Raw genomic sequence first — 19292 nt, forward strand, 5'->3', positions numbered from 1 at the left:
AGATCAATTACGCATGTTAAAGATCCTGTAATCCATGTCAACGTTCAATGGGTTGTGGAAACAAGAACATACCCAACATGCACACCCTCGAAAGCGGAGTATGGCTGCCTACATGGCGGGGTAAAAACAGTAAAAACGGTCATACACGTAAAAGCCCGCGTGTGTACAAACGAGTGAACTTGAGAGCTGCAGCCCACGAACGCAGAGGAAGAGGAATAGATACATGACTCGCCTGTGAGGAAAGGGCGGAAAACACTTGTGTGCTGGACAGGAAATAACTGTGGGGGTAAGGATAGGGAACGTGTTAAGGACACTGGTTTGAAATACAGGAGTCATCTTTTGAGGTAAGGACAGGAAACTTTTCTGATGTTAAGGACCGGGAGCGTGCGTGCGCGCGCGCGTGCGTTTGTGTGCTTGTGTATATGTTCATGCGTGTGAATGTGCGCGCGCGCGTGTGTGCGTGTGTGTGTCAGCGCGGAAGTTATATCTTTGTGAATGCGCGAGTGTAAATGTGTGTTTGCTCACGCGCGCGCGCACGTGTGTGTGTGTGTGTGTGTGTGTGTGTGTGTGTGTGTGTGCCTAAATTTTTGTGTGCGCGCGTGTGCATATGTGTGTTTGCTCAAACGTGCGTGTATGTGTGTGTTGGCACGCACGCGCACGTGTCAGCGCATATGCCCTGAAAACAAAGGTATTCATTGAAGTGTGGGCCGATAGCCAGTGGAGCACTCTGTGAAATCAGCTTATTGATTATCACCCTGTCATCATTCCGGCAAGGAGCCCTCAAGTGTCAGTTAGGCCCTGTCAGTTATGCCCTGTCATTTCTAACATTTATATTGCCATTGTCTGCACTCGCACACACACACACACACACGCGCGCACGCACACAAACATACAAACACACATGCACGCACACACAAACACTCATGTGCATGCATATATTGTGTATATGTGTGTATACGCACACGCACACACACACGCATGCGCACACGTGCATACACAAACACACACTGTGTCTGAATCTGAATGTGTTTGTCTGTCTCTCTGTCTTTGTCATTATCTCTCTCTTCCTCTCTCTCTCTCTCTCTCTCTCTCTCTCTTCCTCTCTCTCTCTCTCTCTCTCTCTCTCACATATTCATAAGCGGTCCCCTCCCTTCGTACGCACATATTATGATTGTGTGATATGTTGTTATTGTAATTTATTTTTGTTGTTTTGTTTCTTCAGGCTTTTGATAGGGTGACGATACTGTTCAGTGGCGTGCATGTTGATATGATTGTGTGATGTGTGGTTATTGTTTTTTTTGTTTGTTTTTTTCCCTTAGGCTTTCGATAGGGTGACAATACTGTTCAGTAGCCTGAATGTTGACATAATGATGTGATATGTTTTATTCTTTTTTTAATTTTATTATGTCTTTTTTTTCTTCAGGCTTTCGACAGGGTGATGATAGTGTTCAGTGGCGTGCATGTTGATATGATTGTGTGATGTGTGGTTATTGTTTGTTTGTGTTTTTTTCCCTTAGGCTTTCGACAGAGTGACAATACTATTCAGTAGCCTGAATGTTGATATAATGATGTGATATTTTTTATTCTTTTTTTAAATTTTTATTGTCTTTTTTGTTTCCTCAGGCTTTCGACAGGGTGACGATACTGTTCAGTGGCTTCATGGGCTTCGACAGGATCGTGAACACAGTGCATGCCCACGCCGTGGTCCAGCTCATCAACTTCTCCCTCAGCCTTCTGGATCCCATCGTTGAGCGACACCATCTCTTCAAGGTGAGGGGTGGATGGGAGGGGTGGGGGGCTGTATGTTTTGATCCCATCGTTGAGCGACACCATCTCTTCAAGGTGAGGGGTGGCTGGGAGGGAGGGGAGGGGGGGGGCTGTATGTTTTGATCCCATCGTTGAGCGACACCATCTCTTCAAGGTGAGGGGTGGGAGGGAGGGGAGGGGGGGGGGCTGTATGTTTTGATCCCATCGTTGAGCGACACCATCTCTTCAAGGTGAGGGGTGGGTGGGAGGGAGGGGGGGGGGCTGTATGTTTTGATCCCATCGTTGAGCGACACCATCTCTTCAAGGTGAGGGGTGGATGGGAGGGAGGGGAGGGGGGCTGTATGTTTTGATCCCATCGTTGAGCGACACCATCTCTTCAAGGTGAGGGGTGGGTGGGAGGGAGGGGTGGAGGGGGGGGTGGGGGTGCGGGGGGGTGGGGTGGTGCATGGGGTGGGCTGTATGTTTTGTGGTGGAATAGTCATTCAGGTTCACAGCAAAGGTGAAAAGTAGGATACTCTCCCTTTGCTGGGAAATAGTTGTGCCTTTTTTTTTCTTTCTTTTTTTTCAAAGCTTTGGTGAGTATCTTTGAGGATGGTGCCAGAATGATGTGTGGAGTGATGATGGCCTGGAGGTAATGCGTCCACCTTGAAAGCGAGAGAATCTGAGCGCGCTGGTTCAATCGCCAATATTTTCTCCCCCTCCACTAGATCTTGAGTGGTGGTCTGGAGGCTAGTCATTTGGATGAGACAATAAACCGAGGTCCCGTATGCAGCATGCACTTAGCGCATGTAAAAGAACCCACGGCAACAAAAGGGTTGTTCCTGGCAAAATTCTGTAGAAAAATCCACTTCGATAGGAAAAACAAATAAAAAACGGCACGCAGGAAAAAATACCAAAAAAAGGGTGGCGCTGTAGTATAGCGACACGCTCTCCCTGGGGAGAGCAGCCTGAATTTCACACAGAGAAATCTGTTGTGATAAAAAGATATACAAATATAAATACAAATATATATGTGGTGCAGTTTGAACCGATGTGAGTGTTGGACTGACGGGACTGGTGCATCAGCCGAGTGGGTAAAAGCGTTGGACTTTTAATCAGATGGTTTTTGGTTTGAATTCCGTTCACAGCACCTGGTGGGTAAAGGATGGAGATTATTCCGATCTCCCAGATTCAACAAATGTACAGACCTGCTTGTGCCTGATCCCCCCCCCTCCCTCCCCCTCCCCTTTTCCTGCCCCTGACCCCCACAATCCGCCACTCTCCATCCACCCTCGTGTGTGTATATGCATGCAGAGAATCACATACACACGTTAGGTATAGGGATAGGATAATGTACAAGATAAGACAAGACACAACTTTTATTGTTCACTCTCAGAAAGTTGTGTCCAATTAATTACTCAGAGACCATTTGTTAAGATAATGTATCCCATCCTGTAATTCATGTCAGCAATCAGTGGGTCAGTTGTTGAAACAGGAACGTAACCAGCATGCATACTCCTTCGGGCTATATATATATATATATATATATATATATATATATATACACACTGTGTGTGTGTGTGTGTGTGTGTGTGTGTGTGTGTGTGTGTGTGTGTGTGTGTTGTTTGTTTTTAAATGGTAATTGAGGAGAGGAATAACAGGGAAAGAAGTGATGATGATTTCAGGCAAGGGTAGGGTGGTGGGGGAAAGTGATGGCTTTTCGTCAAATATGACAATTGTGGATAACCGTTGATTAACTCACTCAGTACGGCCAGTCCTCTCTTCTCCTCTACACGGACCCCTCGGATGTCCAGTGGGTGTCTGAATGACCCAACCTTTAGCTTCCGTCGTCAGAATTGTGGTATTCTTTGTCAACATTCACCTCTTCAGTATAAGAGCCTTCCGCTTGCAATATTTTGATGATGGTTACTGGGGTGAAACGCTGTTAACGTCGTCTCTTTCGCCGTTCGTATGGAGAGAGTTAAAACACACGGACGAACAAACGTTGCAGGTGGAGACGCGGGCGGAAGCGGAGTACATGGTGGCCGGGGGAGTGGAGGGTAGCAAGGAGGGCCACACGCAGCGCATGGCAGACCTGGCTCTGGAGTTCCTGTCCGTGTCCCGCCAGGTCAAATGTCCCCTGCAGAAAGTGCCCCTCACCATCCGCACTGGTGTGTGTGTGTGTGTGTGTGTGTGTGAATGTGTGTGTGTGTGTGTAATGTGTGTGTGTAATGTGTGTGTTTATCTGTGTGTAATGTGTATGTGTAATGTGTGTGTTTATCTGTGTGTAATGTGTGTTTATCTGTATGTAATGTGTGTGTGTGTGTAATGTGTGTGTGTGTGTGTGTGTGTGTGTGTGTGTGTGTGTGTGTGTGTGTGTGTGTAATGTGTGCGTGTGTGTTTATCTGTGTGTAATGTGTGCGTGTGTGTTTATCTGTGTGTAATGTGTGTGTGTGTGTTTATCTGTGTGTAATGTGTGTGTGTGTGTTTATTTGTGTGTAATGTGTGTGTGTGTGTTTATCTGTGTGTAATGTGTGTGTGTGTGTGTGTGTGTGTGTGTGCACGCGCATGCGTGAGTAATGTGTGTGCGTGTGTGCATGAGCGTGTGTGCGTTTATCTGTGTGTAATGTGTGTTAGTGTGTAAATTTCATGCGCATGCATGCATGTGCGTGTTTATCTGTGTGTAATGTGTGTATCTGTGTCTGTGTGACTGTGTGTGTACCTGAACATGCGGGGGGGGTGTACTGCGTGTCCCCAGGTATACACGTGGGGAACGTGGTGTCCGGGGTGATCGGCACGCTGAAGAGGCAATACTGTCTGTTTGGAGATGCCGTCAACTTCGCTTCCCGCATCCACACATCTGGAATGGTGAGTCGTTCATTGTGTGATGATGATAGTGATAACGGTAACGATATTGATAACAAAGGTAATGATAATACTATTGCTACTACTGAAGATGATAATAATAATAATAATAATAATGGATACTTATATAGCACACTATCCAGAAATCTGCTCTAGGTGCTTTACAAAAACGCTTTTGTTAACATAAAACATCATATCTATGTTACATACGCTCACCAAAATGTGACTACACACACACACACACACACACACGCGCGCTGCATACATACATTGTAACATACATGTGTATCTAACAGCTACCCTAACACATACGCAAACATAGGCAGGCACAAACTTACATAAACACACGCACACGCACACACAATACACATTCATATACATGCATGTAGTTATGTACACATACATATGTATACACACATAGTCAAGCACAGCCAACGCAAAGGAAGTGGACCTGCCACGATTGAACTTATTGCTGAGGGAAAAGGTGAGTTTTGAGACGAGATTTAAAAGATGTGAGGGAATCAGATGAGGGAATCAAGATGATGATGATGATGATGATGATAATGTCGCAGGACTAGGTGTGAAGTACTGTTGTTGTGTCATGCACTCATGTGGACTAGTTTCATTCAATTTTTTTTTTTTTTATTCAATTCTAATTCCAAAACAAAAAAAACAACGCCTCAGGGTTTATACCATGTCCACATGATCATGGTGAATTAATGGTGATTAACAAAGGAAGTTATTACCGTGTCCGCATGATCATGGCAAAACAGTATACTAACAAGAACAGCGTGTACCATGTAGAATAGAATAGAATAAAATATGTCTTTATTACCAAGTGTATCGGGGTCACAAGGAACTTAGTATTGGGGGGGATAGTACATAACAAGGTACAAACATAAATCGAAAATCATACACAAACACAGATACAATAGAAATTAGGATACATACAAGTGCATATCAATATAAAAACTTGTGCATACTCACACATGCACGCACTGCACACACACACACACACACACACACACACACACACACACACACACACACAAACTCTCTCTCTAGAGCGGACCGGGCAAGACGGGTCGTCTTTTCACTGTTAGCCGCGCGAAATTTGGCCAGAGCAAACGGATAGGCTTAGTTCGCATCAGTTTGACATGGTAAGTATATGTATCACCAAACATGGAGTATAATACAAACTCCTCCTCACACACACACACACATTTGAACAGAAGCTGCATATTACATGTGGATGGGGCTGATGACTAGATCTTCAGGTACATTATTGTTGATAGCACAATTCTATTTATCATACTGGATTTGTTCGAGAGACAGGACACTGACTGCTTTGGAGAAAAAGCTATTGGCGAAGCGACTGGTTTTCGTCCTTATATTTCTGTACCGTCGACCAGAGGGGAGCATCTCGAAAATCACAAAAGCTGGATGTGATTCGTCCTGGCTGACTGATTTTGCTTTTTTGAGTAGCCGCTTATAATATATGTCTTCTAGAGAAGGTAGACCAGCCCCGGTAATCTTGGTGGCAGTTTTTACGATTCTGTTAAGGCCTGCAACTTTTGCCTTGGAAATGTTTCCATACCAAACAGTAATAGCGAAGGTTAGCACACTTTCAGTGACTGCTCTGTAGAAATCAACCGTGATTTCTTTTTTGATTCCGAGCTTTCTGAGGCACCGAAAAAAGTACAGGCGCTGTTGTGCCTTCTTAACAATTTTTTTTCCGTATTTTTCTCCCATTTCAAATTGTTGGAAATGATCAGTCTGAGAAATTTAAAGTCGCTGATGATCTCTACTTGCTTGTCTTTAATGACAAGTGGTAAGGGGTCAGATCTGGTCTTTCTGAAATCTAAAATTAATTTTTTGGTTTTTGATACGTTGAGTTCTATGTTGTTTTGATCACACCAGCTGACAAGTTTCAGTATTTCTTCCCTATATTTTGACTCATCGCTGTTCGTAATCAGCCCTTCTAGAGTGGGGTCAACCCGCTATTGCCGCAACCCGCTATTGCCGCGGCCCGTTGTTGCCTGATCTTGCTTTCATCAACAACCACCAAACAACAACTGTTTTTTCCCTTTATGACGATGGCATGGAATGTTGCTCAGTGTCATTAATTAAGACGACATGAACAAAGTGTGTGCACGTTTTGAACATACATTAATTTGATTCGTTTCTGCCATATGCAGAAATGTAGTTCACAATTGACAATTTCGTCTTCAGCACGTTATGGAGAGTTCATTATTTCGCTTGTGAAGCACTGATGCCACAACCAGTATTGTAAACACCTTTAGTGCAACTCGCAAAGATCTCTTTTTGTAGTTTGGTTCCAACAACACGTTAGTGCACTTTCTTTTGATTTTTTTGTTGTAAAATTGTCTTCTTGAGAAAGCGTGGTACGTTACGAACGTTTTATTTCTTTTTTTAGTTTTATTTGTCCCCCACCCCCTTGTTTTTGTCCATCCCCCCCTTTTTTTGGCTTTTAATATGTGATGACACCTGAATGTGTGTTGAACATAATGTGACGAATCCAGATTAATTTTCTTGATTTATAAGACAACGATGCAAACAAGATTGTTGTTTTGTTTCACAATTAAAATTATCATTTCATGTCATAATTCCTCTAACTTTCACTTTCATTTGATCTATGCATTTCTCTATACTTTTCTTATGTTTTGCCTTTTGTTTGCTTTTACTCTTCTATTCTTGTTCAGCGAATAAATCCTTCCTGACGAATTATAACTTCCGCTGGGGGTCGTCCTTTCTCCTTGTGTAAGAGATTTTCTCGTCAATAAAAATTAATGTACATAATGAAATTAAAAAAAAAAACATTAAAAAAAGACCAACAAAAAGAAAAAAAGGGCTTCGGCAACAACTGGCCGCGGCAACAACTGGCCAACTGGCCGCGGCAACAACTGGCCGCGGCAATAGCGGGCCGCGGCAACAACGGGCCGCGGCAATAGCGGGCCGCGGCAATAGCGGGTTGTATAGTAGTATCGTTGGCAAACTTGACCATGGTGTTACATTAATTTTGAGTTGCACAGTCACGTGTGAATAGTGAGTACAACAGTGGGGATAGAACACATCCCTGTGGGGTGGCCATGTTGAGAATGCATGTGGAGGAGGTGAGGTCACCAACTTTAACAACTTACGGTCTGCATCTTAGAAAATTTAGGATCCACGCAGAAATTGATCCAGGCAGCGAGAGGTCTTTCAGTTTAAAATTTTGATGGCACTATTGTGTTGAACGCAGAGCTGTAGTCAATGAAAAGGATCCTGGCATACTTGTAGAGACCTATGCTAATGGCATCTTCAACTGATCTGTTAGCTCTATTGGCCAACTGAAAGGGATCAAAAGATGGAGGAATACAGGTTTTTAGGAAGTGTAGAATCAAGCATTCAAATTTTTCATTACAACTGATGTTAAGGCTACGGGACAATAATCATTAAGACAACTAGGCTGTGCTTGTTTTGGATCAGGAATGATTGTTGATTTCTGTAAAGCTCTCTGGCACCACACAAGACTGTGATCATGTCCACTTGATCATGGCAAATTAAGGGCGATTAAACAGCAGAATTCATTATAATGTCCGTTGATTATGGAAAAAAAACCATTATAAAAACAAGAAAACATTTTGGCAGGGCACGACCCGGGGGTGAGTGCAAGACTGTTTCCACAGTAGTGACACTGTTTGCTGTGAGTGCAAGACCCAAGGATGTTTCCACAGTGGTGACACTGTTTGCTGTGAGTGCAAGGCTGTTTCCACAGTAGTGACACTGTTTGCTGTGAGTGCAAGGCTGTTTCCACAGTAGTGACACTGTTTGCTGTGAGTGCAAGGCTGTTTCCACAGTGGTGACACTGTTTGCTGTGAGTGCAAGGCTGTTTCCCAGGACACTGTTTGCTGTGAGTGCAAGGATGTTTCCACAGTGGTGACACTGTTTGCTGTGAGTGCAAGGCTGTTTCCACAGTAGTGACACTGTTTGCTGTGAGTGCAAGGCTGTTTCCACAGTAGTGACACTGTCTGCTGTTCATTTAACTAGCAGTGGCAGCTGGGAAATGTCTGCTAGAATTGAGGAGCCCCTTCTCTGTGTAATTGTCGAAGACTTTGTGTGTCTTCTTCTTTTCTTCTTCTTCTGCGTTCGTGGGCTGCAACTCCCACGTTCACTTGTATGCACACGAGTGGGCTTTTACGTGTATGACCATTTTTACCCCGCCATGTAGGCAGCCATACTCTGTTTTCGGGGGTGTGCATGCTGGCTATGTTCTTGTTTCCATAACCCACCGAATGCTGACATGGATTACAGGATCTTTAACATGCGTATTTGATCTTCTGCTTGCATATACACACGAAGGGGGTTCAGGCACTAGCAGGTCTGCACATATGTTGACCTGGGAGATCGTAAAAATCTCCACCCTTCACCCACCTGGCGCCGTCACCGTGATTCGAACCCGGGACCCTCAGATTGACAGTCCAACGCTTTAACCACTTGGCTATTGCGCCCGTCGACTTTGTGTGTCGAAAACTATGGCTGGCACCACGATGTGGAGCTCTGGCATGACCTCGTTGTCCACGATGAAATTAAATGATGCTTAGACGAACTGATGTTATTGAAAGAGAGAGTGTTCATAGATGTCTCCATTTCGGATGCCTGCTGAGCTGTAACTAAGTTGTACAGCTTGCAGTTTGACTAGAATCTTTTCCAGGTTAAAATTGTCTCTCAAGGCTCTTCTTCTTAGTCCTTGCGATAGACATCCCAGCAAAATCTGTGTGAGGATTTCATGTCTGGAAACTGAAGTGTGTGTGTGTGTGTGTGTGTGTGTGTGTGTGTGTGTGTGTGTGTGTGTGTGCATTGTGTGTGTGTGTGTGTGTGTGTGTGTGTGTGTGTGTGTGTGTGTGTGTGTGTGTGCATGTGTGTGTGTGTGTGTGCATGTGTGTGTGTGTGCATGTGTGTGCATGTGCGTGCGTGTGTGTGTGTGTGTGTGTGTGTGCATGTGTTTGTGTGTGTGTGTGTGTGTGTGTGTGTGTGCATGTGTGTGTGTGTGTGTGTGTGTGTGTGTGCATGTGTGTGTGTTTTGTGTGTGTGTGTCTGTGTGTGTGTGTGTGTGTGTGTGTGTGTGTGTGTGTGTGTGTGTGTGTGTTGCAGGCAGGAAGAATCCACCTGTCGGAGCAGTGTCACCAGGAGTTGGAGGGCAGCGAGTTTGTCACCATACACCGCGGCGTTATCTCCCTGAAGGTTAGCGACCCTCTGACTTATGACCCCTGAACCCCCAACCTCTGACCCCCCATTTCCCCGACACCTCTCCTCTGACCTGAGAATGTCCAACCCCCAACCTCTGACCCCCAACCTCTGACCCCCCATTTCTCTGACACCCCTCCTCTGACCTGAGAATGTCCAACCCCCAACCTCTGACCCCCAACCTCTGACCTGAGAATGTCCAACCCCCAACCTCTGACCCCCAACCTCTGACCCCCAACCTCTGACCCCCCATTTCTCTGACACCTCTCCTCTGACCTGAGAATGTCCAACCCCCAACCTCTGACCCCCAACCTCTGACCCCCAACCTCTGACCCCCCATTTCTCTGACACCTCTCCTCTGACCTGAGAATGTCCAACCCCCAACCTCTGACCCCCAACCTCTGACCCCCAACCTCTGACCCCCCATTTCTCTGACACCCCTCCTCTGACCTGAGAATCCCTAACCCCCAACCTCTGACCCCCAACCTCTGACCCCCCATTTCCCCGACACCCCTCCTCTGACCTGAGAATGTCCAACCCCCAACCTCTGACCCCCCAACCTCTGACCCTTAATTTCCCATCCCCCCCATGTTGCTGACAGATGACTTTTCTTCTCTTCTTTTTAAAATTTGTTTTTATATAGTCATATTTAATATGAAAGGAGTGATAATGATAATGAGTGAAGTAAGTTGTGATTTGCAATAAGTGTTTCTAACAAGTGTTGATTACAGATAACATGTAGATGCTAATTAAAGATGTGGATATGATTATTTGAAAATGAAGTGATGAGTTTATGATTCACAAAACTGTGTCTTGTGTATGTGTAGGCTGTTCTGTTGTGATCAAGTCGTATGTTCTTGATTTTACATACAGTGTCTTACACACATGTAAAGAAGAATATCGCTATTCTGTTGTGATCAAGATGCATCTTCTTGATTTTACTCAGTGTCTTACACACATCCAATCTGACCCCTGTCTCTCTCTCTCTCCGCAATATTGACATCTTTTTTTTATTTTAATAACTTATCGCAAATGTTGCATTTGCAATGGACGGCGGAGGTTGAAGATCCCAGGGCACTGTTGCAGGGCAAGGGAGAGACGAACACGTACTGGCTGGCTGGACGGAGGGGGGACCCCCTCACTGAGGCCAACATTCGCCTCTTCCTGCAGGAGCAGAAGGGACACACGCCGTCCGGACCCGTCAGGTGAACAGAACAGAACAGACAGGCACAATAGCCGAGTGGTTAAAGCGTTGGACTTTCAATCTGAGGGTTCCGGAGTCGAATCTTGGTAACGGCGCTTGGTGGATAAAGGGTGGAGTTTTTTTCCGATCTCATAGGTCAACATATGTGCACACCTGCTTGTGCCTGAACCCGCTTCATGTGTATACACATGCAGAAGATCAAATATGCACATTAAAGATCATGTAATCCATGTCAGCGTTCGGTGGGTTAAGGGAACAAGAACATACCCAGCATGCACACCCCTGAAAATGGAGTATGGCTGCCTACATGGCGGAGTGAAAACGTTCATGCACGTAAAAGCCCACTCGTGTACACATACGTTTATGAGTGAATGTAGGAGTTACAATCCACAAACGAAGGAAGAAGATGAAAAACTGAACACAACAGTATATTGTCATGAAACCTTAATGTTTAGAAGACAAACAAGACGATACAAATAAGATTTCTATACAGACATCACAAAAAGCTGAGGACCAGTTCATAAAAGTGTGCATGTTTTCATAAAATGTTTGATAAAAAAAAAAAAAAAAAATGGAGAGGTGATTTGAATTATCCAGGCTGCACACGCTCTGCCACTGACCTGTCTGTTCACACTGATGGCTGTTTCAGGCACACATGCACAGAGATGCCAACTATTACGATTTTGCCATATTCTGACGTTGCTCTGACGTTACGCCGACATTAGAATTGTTCTGACGAGTTCATTTTCGACTACATAGCATAGTCACACGCTTTCCTGTCGTAACATTACCCAGATGCTGTAGACCTATCAATCACGAGGCCAGGGCAGTCACTACTAACCTTGGTCTCACATGGTGATGCTCAGCTAATCGTGTGCCTGTTTACACTGAAACAGCATTGAGTGGACCAGTCAGCTTAATCGTTTGCCCAAAGTGTTTGTATGCCTTGTAGATAAAATGCTAATGTGGCTGCTATCAAATTCAAAATGTTCCTACCAAATTTCCTGATAGTTCCTGCTGACACTTGACAGGGGTTGGCATCTCTGTATGCAATATTAACAGCTTGAAAAAAAAAGAAGAAAAAATGGATGTTTCAGACACTGACAAGAAAGCACCTCTGGTTATGAGTAGCTTCTTCTTCTTCTGCGTTCACTCATATACACATGAGTGGGCTTTTACGTGTATGACTGTTTTTACCCCGCCATGTAGGCAGCCATACTCCGTTTTCGGGGGTGTGCATGCTGGGTATGTTCTTGTTTCCATAACCCACCGAACGCTGACATGGATTACGGATCTTTAACGTGCGTATTTGATCTTCTGCTTGCATATACACACGAAGGGGGTTCAGGCACTAGCAGGTCTGCACATATGTTGACCTGGGAGATCGTAAAAATCTCCACCCTTTACCCACCAGGCGCCGTCACTGTGATTCGAACCCGGGACCCTCAGATTGACAGTCCAACGCTTTAACCACTCGGCTATTGCGCCCGTCGGTTATGAGTAGCGCCCCATCAGTTGTCTTGGCTGTATGAACGGCTGTTTGCCACAGCTCCAGCCTCATTTCACCATGCCTCACCACGAAGTGAAATTTGCTGCACGTTCCCCAGTGGTCCATAACTCTTTGTGAAGCCTGTAGCATGACACCGTGACATGATGGGTGACATGGCACCGTGACATGCTGGGTGACATGACACCGTGACATGCTGGGTGACATGACATCGTGACATGCTGTGTGACATGACACCGTGACATGCTGGGTGACATGACATCGTGACATGCTGGGTGACATGACACCGTGACATGCTGGGTGACATGACATCGTGACATGTTGGGTGACATGACACTGTGACATTCTGGGTGACATGACACTGCAACATGTTGGGTGACATGACACCGTGACATGTTGGGTGACATGATATTGTGACATGTTGGGTGACATGACATTGTGACATGCTGGGTGACATGATATTGTGACATTGTTGGGTGACATGATATTGTGACATTGTTGGGTGACATGGCATCTTGACATGCTGGGTGACATGACATCGTGACATGCTGGGTGACATGAATTGTGACATGTTGGTGACATGACATTGTGACATGCTGGGTGACATGACATCGTGACATGCTGTGTGACATGACATTGTGACATGCTGGGTGACATGACACCATGACATGTTGGGTGACATGATATGTGACATGTTGGGTGACATGACACCATGACATGTTGGGTGACATGACATCATGACATGCTGTGTGACATGACATTGTGACATGCTGGGTGACATGGCACTGTGACATGTTGGGTGACATGATATCGTGACATGCTGGGTGACATGATATTGTGACATGTTGGGTGACATGATATTGTGACATGTTGGGTGACATGATATTGACATGCTGGGTGACATGATATTGACATGCTGGGTGACATGGTATTGTGACATGTTGGGTGACATGACATCGTGACATGCTGTGTGACATGATATTGTGACATGCTGTGTGACATGACACCGTGACATGCTGTGTGACATGACACCGTGACATGCTGTGTGACATGGCACTGTGACATGCTGGGTGACATGACACCGTGACATGCTGGGTGACATGGCATCGTGACATGCTTGGTGACATGACACCGTGACATGCTGGGTGACATGGCATCGTGACATGCTGTGTGACATGACACCGTGACATGCTGGGTGACATGGCTCCGTGACATGCTGGGTGAACCATGTGGCATAGCATTGTGATATGCTGGGTGAACCATGTGGCATAGCATTGTGATATGCTGGGTGAACCATGTGGCATGGCATTGTGACATGCTGGGTGACATGACATCATGACATGCTGGGTGAATCCTATGGCCTGACATTGTGACATGCTGGGTGAATCCTATGGCCTGACATTGTGACATAATGGGTGAATGCTATGGCCTGACATTGTGACATGCTGGGTGACATGACATGACATGCTGGGTGAATCCTATGGCATGACATTGTGACATGCTGGGTGACATGACATCGTGACGTGCTGGGTGACATGACATCGTGACGTGCTGGGTGACGTGACATCATGACATGCTGGGTGAATCCTATGGCCTGACATTGTGACATGCTGGGTGAATCCTATGGCCTGACATTGTGACATGCTGGGTGAATCCTATGGCCTGACATTGTGACATGCTGGGTGAATCCTATGGCCTGACATTGTGACATGCTGGGTGAATCCTATGGCCTGACATTGTAACATGTTGGGTGACATGACATTCGCACTCGTTTTGCCATGAACTGAGACAACGATACTGGTAAGCTATGGCAGATCTTTTTTGAAGAGAGAGAGAGGGAGAAGAGAGAGACACCTGAGAAATTCACAGGTATTTCAGTAGTCAATGGCCAAATACTGAAGAAAAAAAACCACCACCACAATGTTCTCCAGATCATGTCAAATAAAATGGTGACGATCACAGTAAAACTCCAGTTAATTAAAAACACAGATTTGGACTAAAATGAGTGGAGTGTGCTCTTCAAGCCTGCAGCATGAATGGTGACAACAACTCACTTTACATTGCAGGGCAGAAGACACCAGTACTGCTGTGACAGATAACCGCAGTGCACCTGCCCCTTCCCCCGCCCCTGTCCCCGCCCCCGTCCCCGTCCCCACACCGAAGGACGCGAGACCAAAGGGTGACAGAGGAGTTCGGGAGAGGCAGTAGAGCCTTGGACGACACAAGCGTCAAGCGACACAACCCATGAGACTGGACACTTTGTAGGTAATGCCGCTGCCAAGTGGCCCAGTGGTACTGTGGCTGACCAGAAAGCGTGTGTCCATGACGGAGTTTGAATCACACTGATGGTGCAGCAGTAGCGAAGTGGTCATTATCCCGACAAGTTCCCACGAGTTTGTATCCTATGTGAACTAAGACCTCAGAAGCCTATAAGCTTGCGGGTATCCTACCACTAGATGAAATCAGAAAATTAAGTGCTGCTAAATACATTGTGCGATGTACAGCAGTGGATGATTTTGAGGAATTAAATATTAGGTCTGATATTGATTTTTTAAAAAATGCTCAAAATAATTCAAATCTACAAACCATTTGCACATATGTGTCATATATTTTAAATTCTTCAGACATTGATTTACTTGATATGGCACCTCGTGTTCTGGTGCCACCTGTCCCTCCCTGGGAGTTAACAAAAGCAAACATCAACATATGTGCTTCTGACAAAACAAATGGAGAATCTCCACATATAATAGCAGCATCTGTCAGAATTGAATTAGAAGACACTTTTGATTATTATTTAAAAGTTTACACTGATGGCTCGGTCCTGGATAATAGCAGTGCAGGATCTGCTTTTGTCATTCCTGACCTAAAAACAGAAAAAAATTATATTATTTAGGTAAGGGACATTCAATTTTTACAGCTGAATTGGTGGCCATCCTTATGGCTTTAAATCATCTTGTTGATATACCAATCATAGTAAGTAATATCCTATTTTGTGTTGATTCTCAATCTGTTTTAAAAAGTTTGCTCCTTTTTGAGAATAATCAAAGAGAAGATTTATTGTTTGAAATTAAGTATTTATTGCACTCCCTATATTGTGAAGGGTATAAATGTTAATTTTTGTTGGATACCATCCCATACTGGATTCCTTTATAACGACCACGCAGACAGGGCAGCAAAAAGGGGAGCAAAGAATCATATAGATAGTATAAAAGTATATTGCCAATTGTCATACAAGGAAATAAGAAATATACTAAAAAGAGACTTTTATAGGTGCTTGAATTCAAGTCTAAAACCTCGTCAGTTGACTCTCTCAGACTTAGGTCCGATTCGCACACCAATTCTGAGTTTAGCTCTCAGACTATTATCAAATTCATTACGGACCAAGTATTGTGCTAATGTCAAGTGCATATGCTTTAGTAACTTGACAATTAAGCATATAATTTTTGACTGTAGCTTGATGAAGCCTTATGTACATGAAAGTGTGTCTTCACAAGTGACTGAGAACGTTGATGTTTTTGATTTTTTGCATTCATTATCAGTTGTTTCGCTTGTCAGTTTAATGACTTCTCTTTTACGAAGTCCTTTAAGTAATTTCCTGTAATTGTATTTAGAATTATATTTCAAATTTCACCCTCATTTCACCCTCATTTGCCCATTTTCCCCCAACCCTCCATTCATTCACATCTCCCACCCCTTCTAACCAATAATACTCAAATGTATTCATAAATACTTCAACAAATTGTCTTCAATCACCGATATGTGTGATGGGACATTAAACAAAAATTCTTCTTCTTCCTATGTGAACCAGAATTTTTAGTCTCTCCCTCTCCCCCCCCCCCTTCACCCCTGCCCCCCCCACCCCCCCTCCTCCACTAGACCTTGAGGGCTGGTCAGGGTGCGAGTCTTTAGCACGAGATGATAAACTGAGGTCCCGTGTGCAGGGCATGTACTGTAGCGCACGTAGAAGAAACCATGACAACGAAAGGGTTGTCCCTGGAAAAATTCTGCAGAAAAACCCACTTGAGCAGAGAGACAAATACACTTGAGCAGATAGACAAATACACTTGAGCAGGTAGACAGATACACAGATAGACAGATACACTTGAGCAGGTAGACAGATACACTTGAGCAGGTAGACAGATACACAGAAAGACAGATACACTTGAGCAGATAGACAGATACACAGATAGACAGATACACTTGAGCAGATAGACAGATACACTTGAGCAGATACATACACTTGAGCAGATAGACAGATACACTTGAGCAGATAGACAGATACACTTGAGCAGATAGACAGATACAACTTGAGTAGATACACAGATACACTTGAGCAGATAGACAGATACACTTGAGTAGATAGACAGATACAACTTGAGCAGATAGACAGATACAACTTGAGCAGATAGACAGATACACTTGAGCAGATAGACAGATACAACTTGAGCAGATAGATACACTTGAGCAGATAGACAGATACACTTGAGCAGATAGACAGATACACTTGAGCAGATAGATACACTTGAGCAGATAGACAAATACACTTGAGCAGATAGACAGATACACAGATAGATACACTTGAGCAGATAGACAGATACACAGATAGACAGATACACTTGAGCAGATAGACAGATACACTTGAGCAGATAGACAGATACACAGATACACTTGAGCAGATAGACAGATACAACTTGAGCAGATAGACAGATACACTTCCAGACAGAGAAATACGGTTAGTGCAGCACTGTGGTCACAGAGCAGTCTGGTATTCACAGAGAAATGAGTTGTGGTAAAAAAAAAAACCCCCAAAAACAATGCAATACAATACACTGCGATGTGATGCAATGCAGTGCCAATAAAATACCAACACATGCCATGTGTCCAGACGTTTGATTTTCAGTGATGATCACATTCACTGCCTCACTTAAATTGATTTGTTTACAATGATGACATGTGAAGATCAGTACTTAGAATCACATGTCTACATCAGCAATATGTGTCTGTAGTTAGAACATTGAACAGATCAGTACTTAGAATCACATGTCTACATCAGCAATATGTGTCTGTAGTTAGAACATTGAACAGATCAGTACTTAGAATCACATGTCTACATCAGCAGTATGTGTGTGTAGTTAGAACACTGAACAGATCAGTACTTAGAATCACTTGTCTACAATCAGCAGTATGTGTGTGTAGTTAAAACATTGAACAGGTCAGTACTTAGAATCACATGTCTGCATCAGAAGTATGTGTATGTGTAGTTAGAACATTGAACAGATCAGTACTTAGAATCACATGTCTACATCAGCAATATGTGTCTGTAGTTAGAACATTGAACAGATGAGTACTTAGAATCACATGTCTACATCAGCAGTATGCATGTGTAGTTAGAACATTGAACAGATCAGTACTTAGAATCACATGTCTATAATCAGCAGTATGTATGTGTAGTTAGAACACTGAACAGATCAGTACTTAGAATCACTTGTCTCCAATCAGCAGTATGTACATGTAGTTGGAACACTGAACAGATCAGTACTTAGAATCACATGTCTACATCAGCAGTGTGTATGCGTTGTTTGAACACTGAACAGATCAGTACTGAGAATCACATGTCTACATCAGCAGTATGTGTGTGTAGTTAGAACATTGAACAGATCAGAACTTTGAATCACATGTCTACAATCAGCAGTATGTATGTGTAGTTAGAACACTGAACAGATCAGTACTTAGAATCACTTGTCTCCAATCAGCAGTATGTATATGTAGTTGGAACACTGAACAGATCAGTACTTAGAATCACATGTCTACAATCAGCAGTATGTATATGTAGTTGGAACACTGAACAGATCAGTACTTAGAATCACATGTCTACATTGGTAGTATGTGTGTGTAGTTAGAACACTAAACAGATCAGTACTTAGAATCACATGTCTACATTGGTAGTATGTGTGTGTAGTTAGAACACTAAACAGATCAGTACTTAGAATCACATGTCTACATTGGTAGTATGTGTGTGTAGTTGGAACACTGAACAGATCAGTACTTAGAATCACATGTCTACAATCAGCAGTATGTATATGTAGTTGGAACACTGAACAGATCAGTACTTAGAATCACTTGTCTACAATCAGCAGTATGTGTATGTAGCAGTATGTGTGTGTAGTCAATACTTAGAATCACTTAGGAGACGGCTGATTATGAGAGATTTTTATCCAAGACTGAGAGAGAGATTGGATGGAGAGATATTTTATTCCAAACTGAGCCAGAGATTGGCAATATTCTTGTCAAAGGTTGACCAAGAGAATGGTGACAGTATCATTCATGGCTGAGTGAGAGATTGGCAATATTGTCATCTAAGATTGAGATTATGGAAACCACAACTCTGCTCTAAAACAAAGTGACAATACAGCTCCTTTTTCTCTGAACTCACCAGTTTGGGAAAAAACAAAAGTAATAATAATAATAATGGTATTTATATAGCGCTGAATCTTGTGCAGAGACAAATCAAAGCGCTTTCGCACCAGTCATTCACACGCATGCATAACTCTAAAACTGGAGAAACTAAAGACAAAGAAGAGGCAGGGAAGGGAGGCTATTTTGGGAAGAGGTGAGTTTTAAGGCCAGACTTGAAAGGAGACTTGACAAAGCAAAAGAGGAAGTTCATTCCAATCGCAAGGTCCAGAGAGAGAGAAAGAATGGCGGGCAACAGTCGAGTGTTTG

The 19292-nt window shown here is 43.9% G+C and overlaps 1 protein-coding gene across 1 annotated transcript in view; it reads left to right on the plus strand.

Annotated features, from left to right (window-relative positions):
* The window catches only part of LOC143301078 (soluble guanylate cyclase 88E-like), a 28198-nt gene extending 13421 nt beyond the window's left edge, over positions 1-14777 (plus strand). Inside the window, exons 4-9 of the mRNA XM_076615084.1 lie at positions 1624-1770; positions 3758-3917; positions 4505-4614; positions 9766-9855; positions 10945-11063; positions 14636-14777. Of these exons, the coding sequence (XP_076471199.1) occupies positions 1624-1770; positions 3758-3917; positions 4505-4614; positions 9766-9855; positions 10945-11063; positions 14636-14777 (768 nt within the window). The remainder of the gene's footprint in view (positions 1-1623; positions 1771-3757; positions 3918-4504; positions 4615-9765; positions 9856-10944; positions 11064-14635) is intronic.
* Positions 14778-19292: the final 4515 nt, after the last annotated feature.

This window comes from Babylonia areolata, chromosome 27 (assembly GCF_041734735.1).
Source record: "Babylonia areolata isolate BAREFJ2019XMU chromosome 27, ASM4173473v1, whole genome shotgun sequence".
Lineage (NCBI taxonomy): Eukaryota > Metazoa > Mollusca > Gastropoda > Neogastropoda > Buccinidae > Babylonia > Babylonia areolata.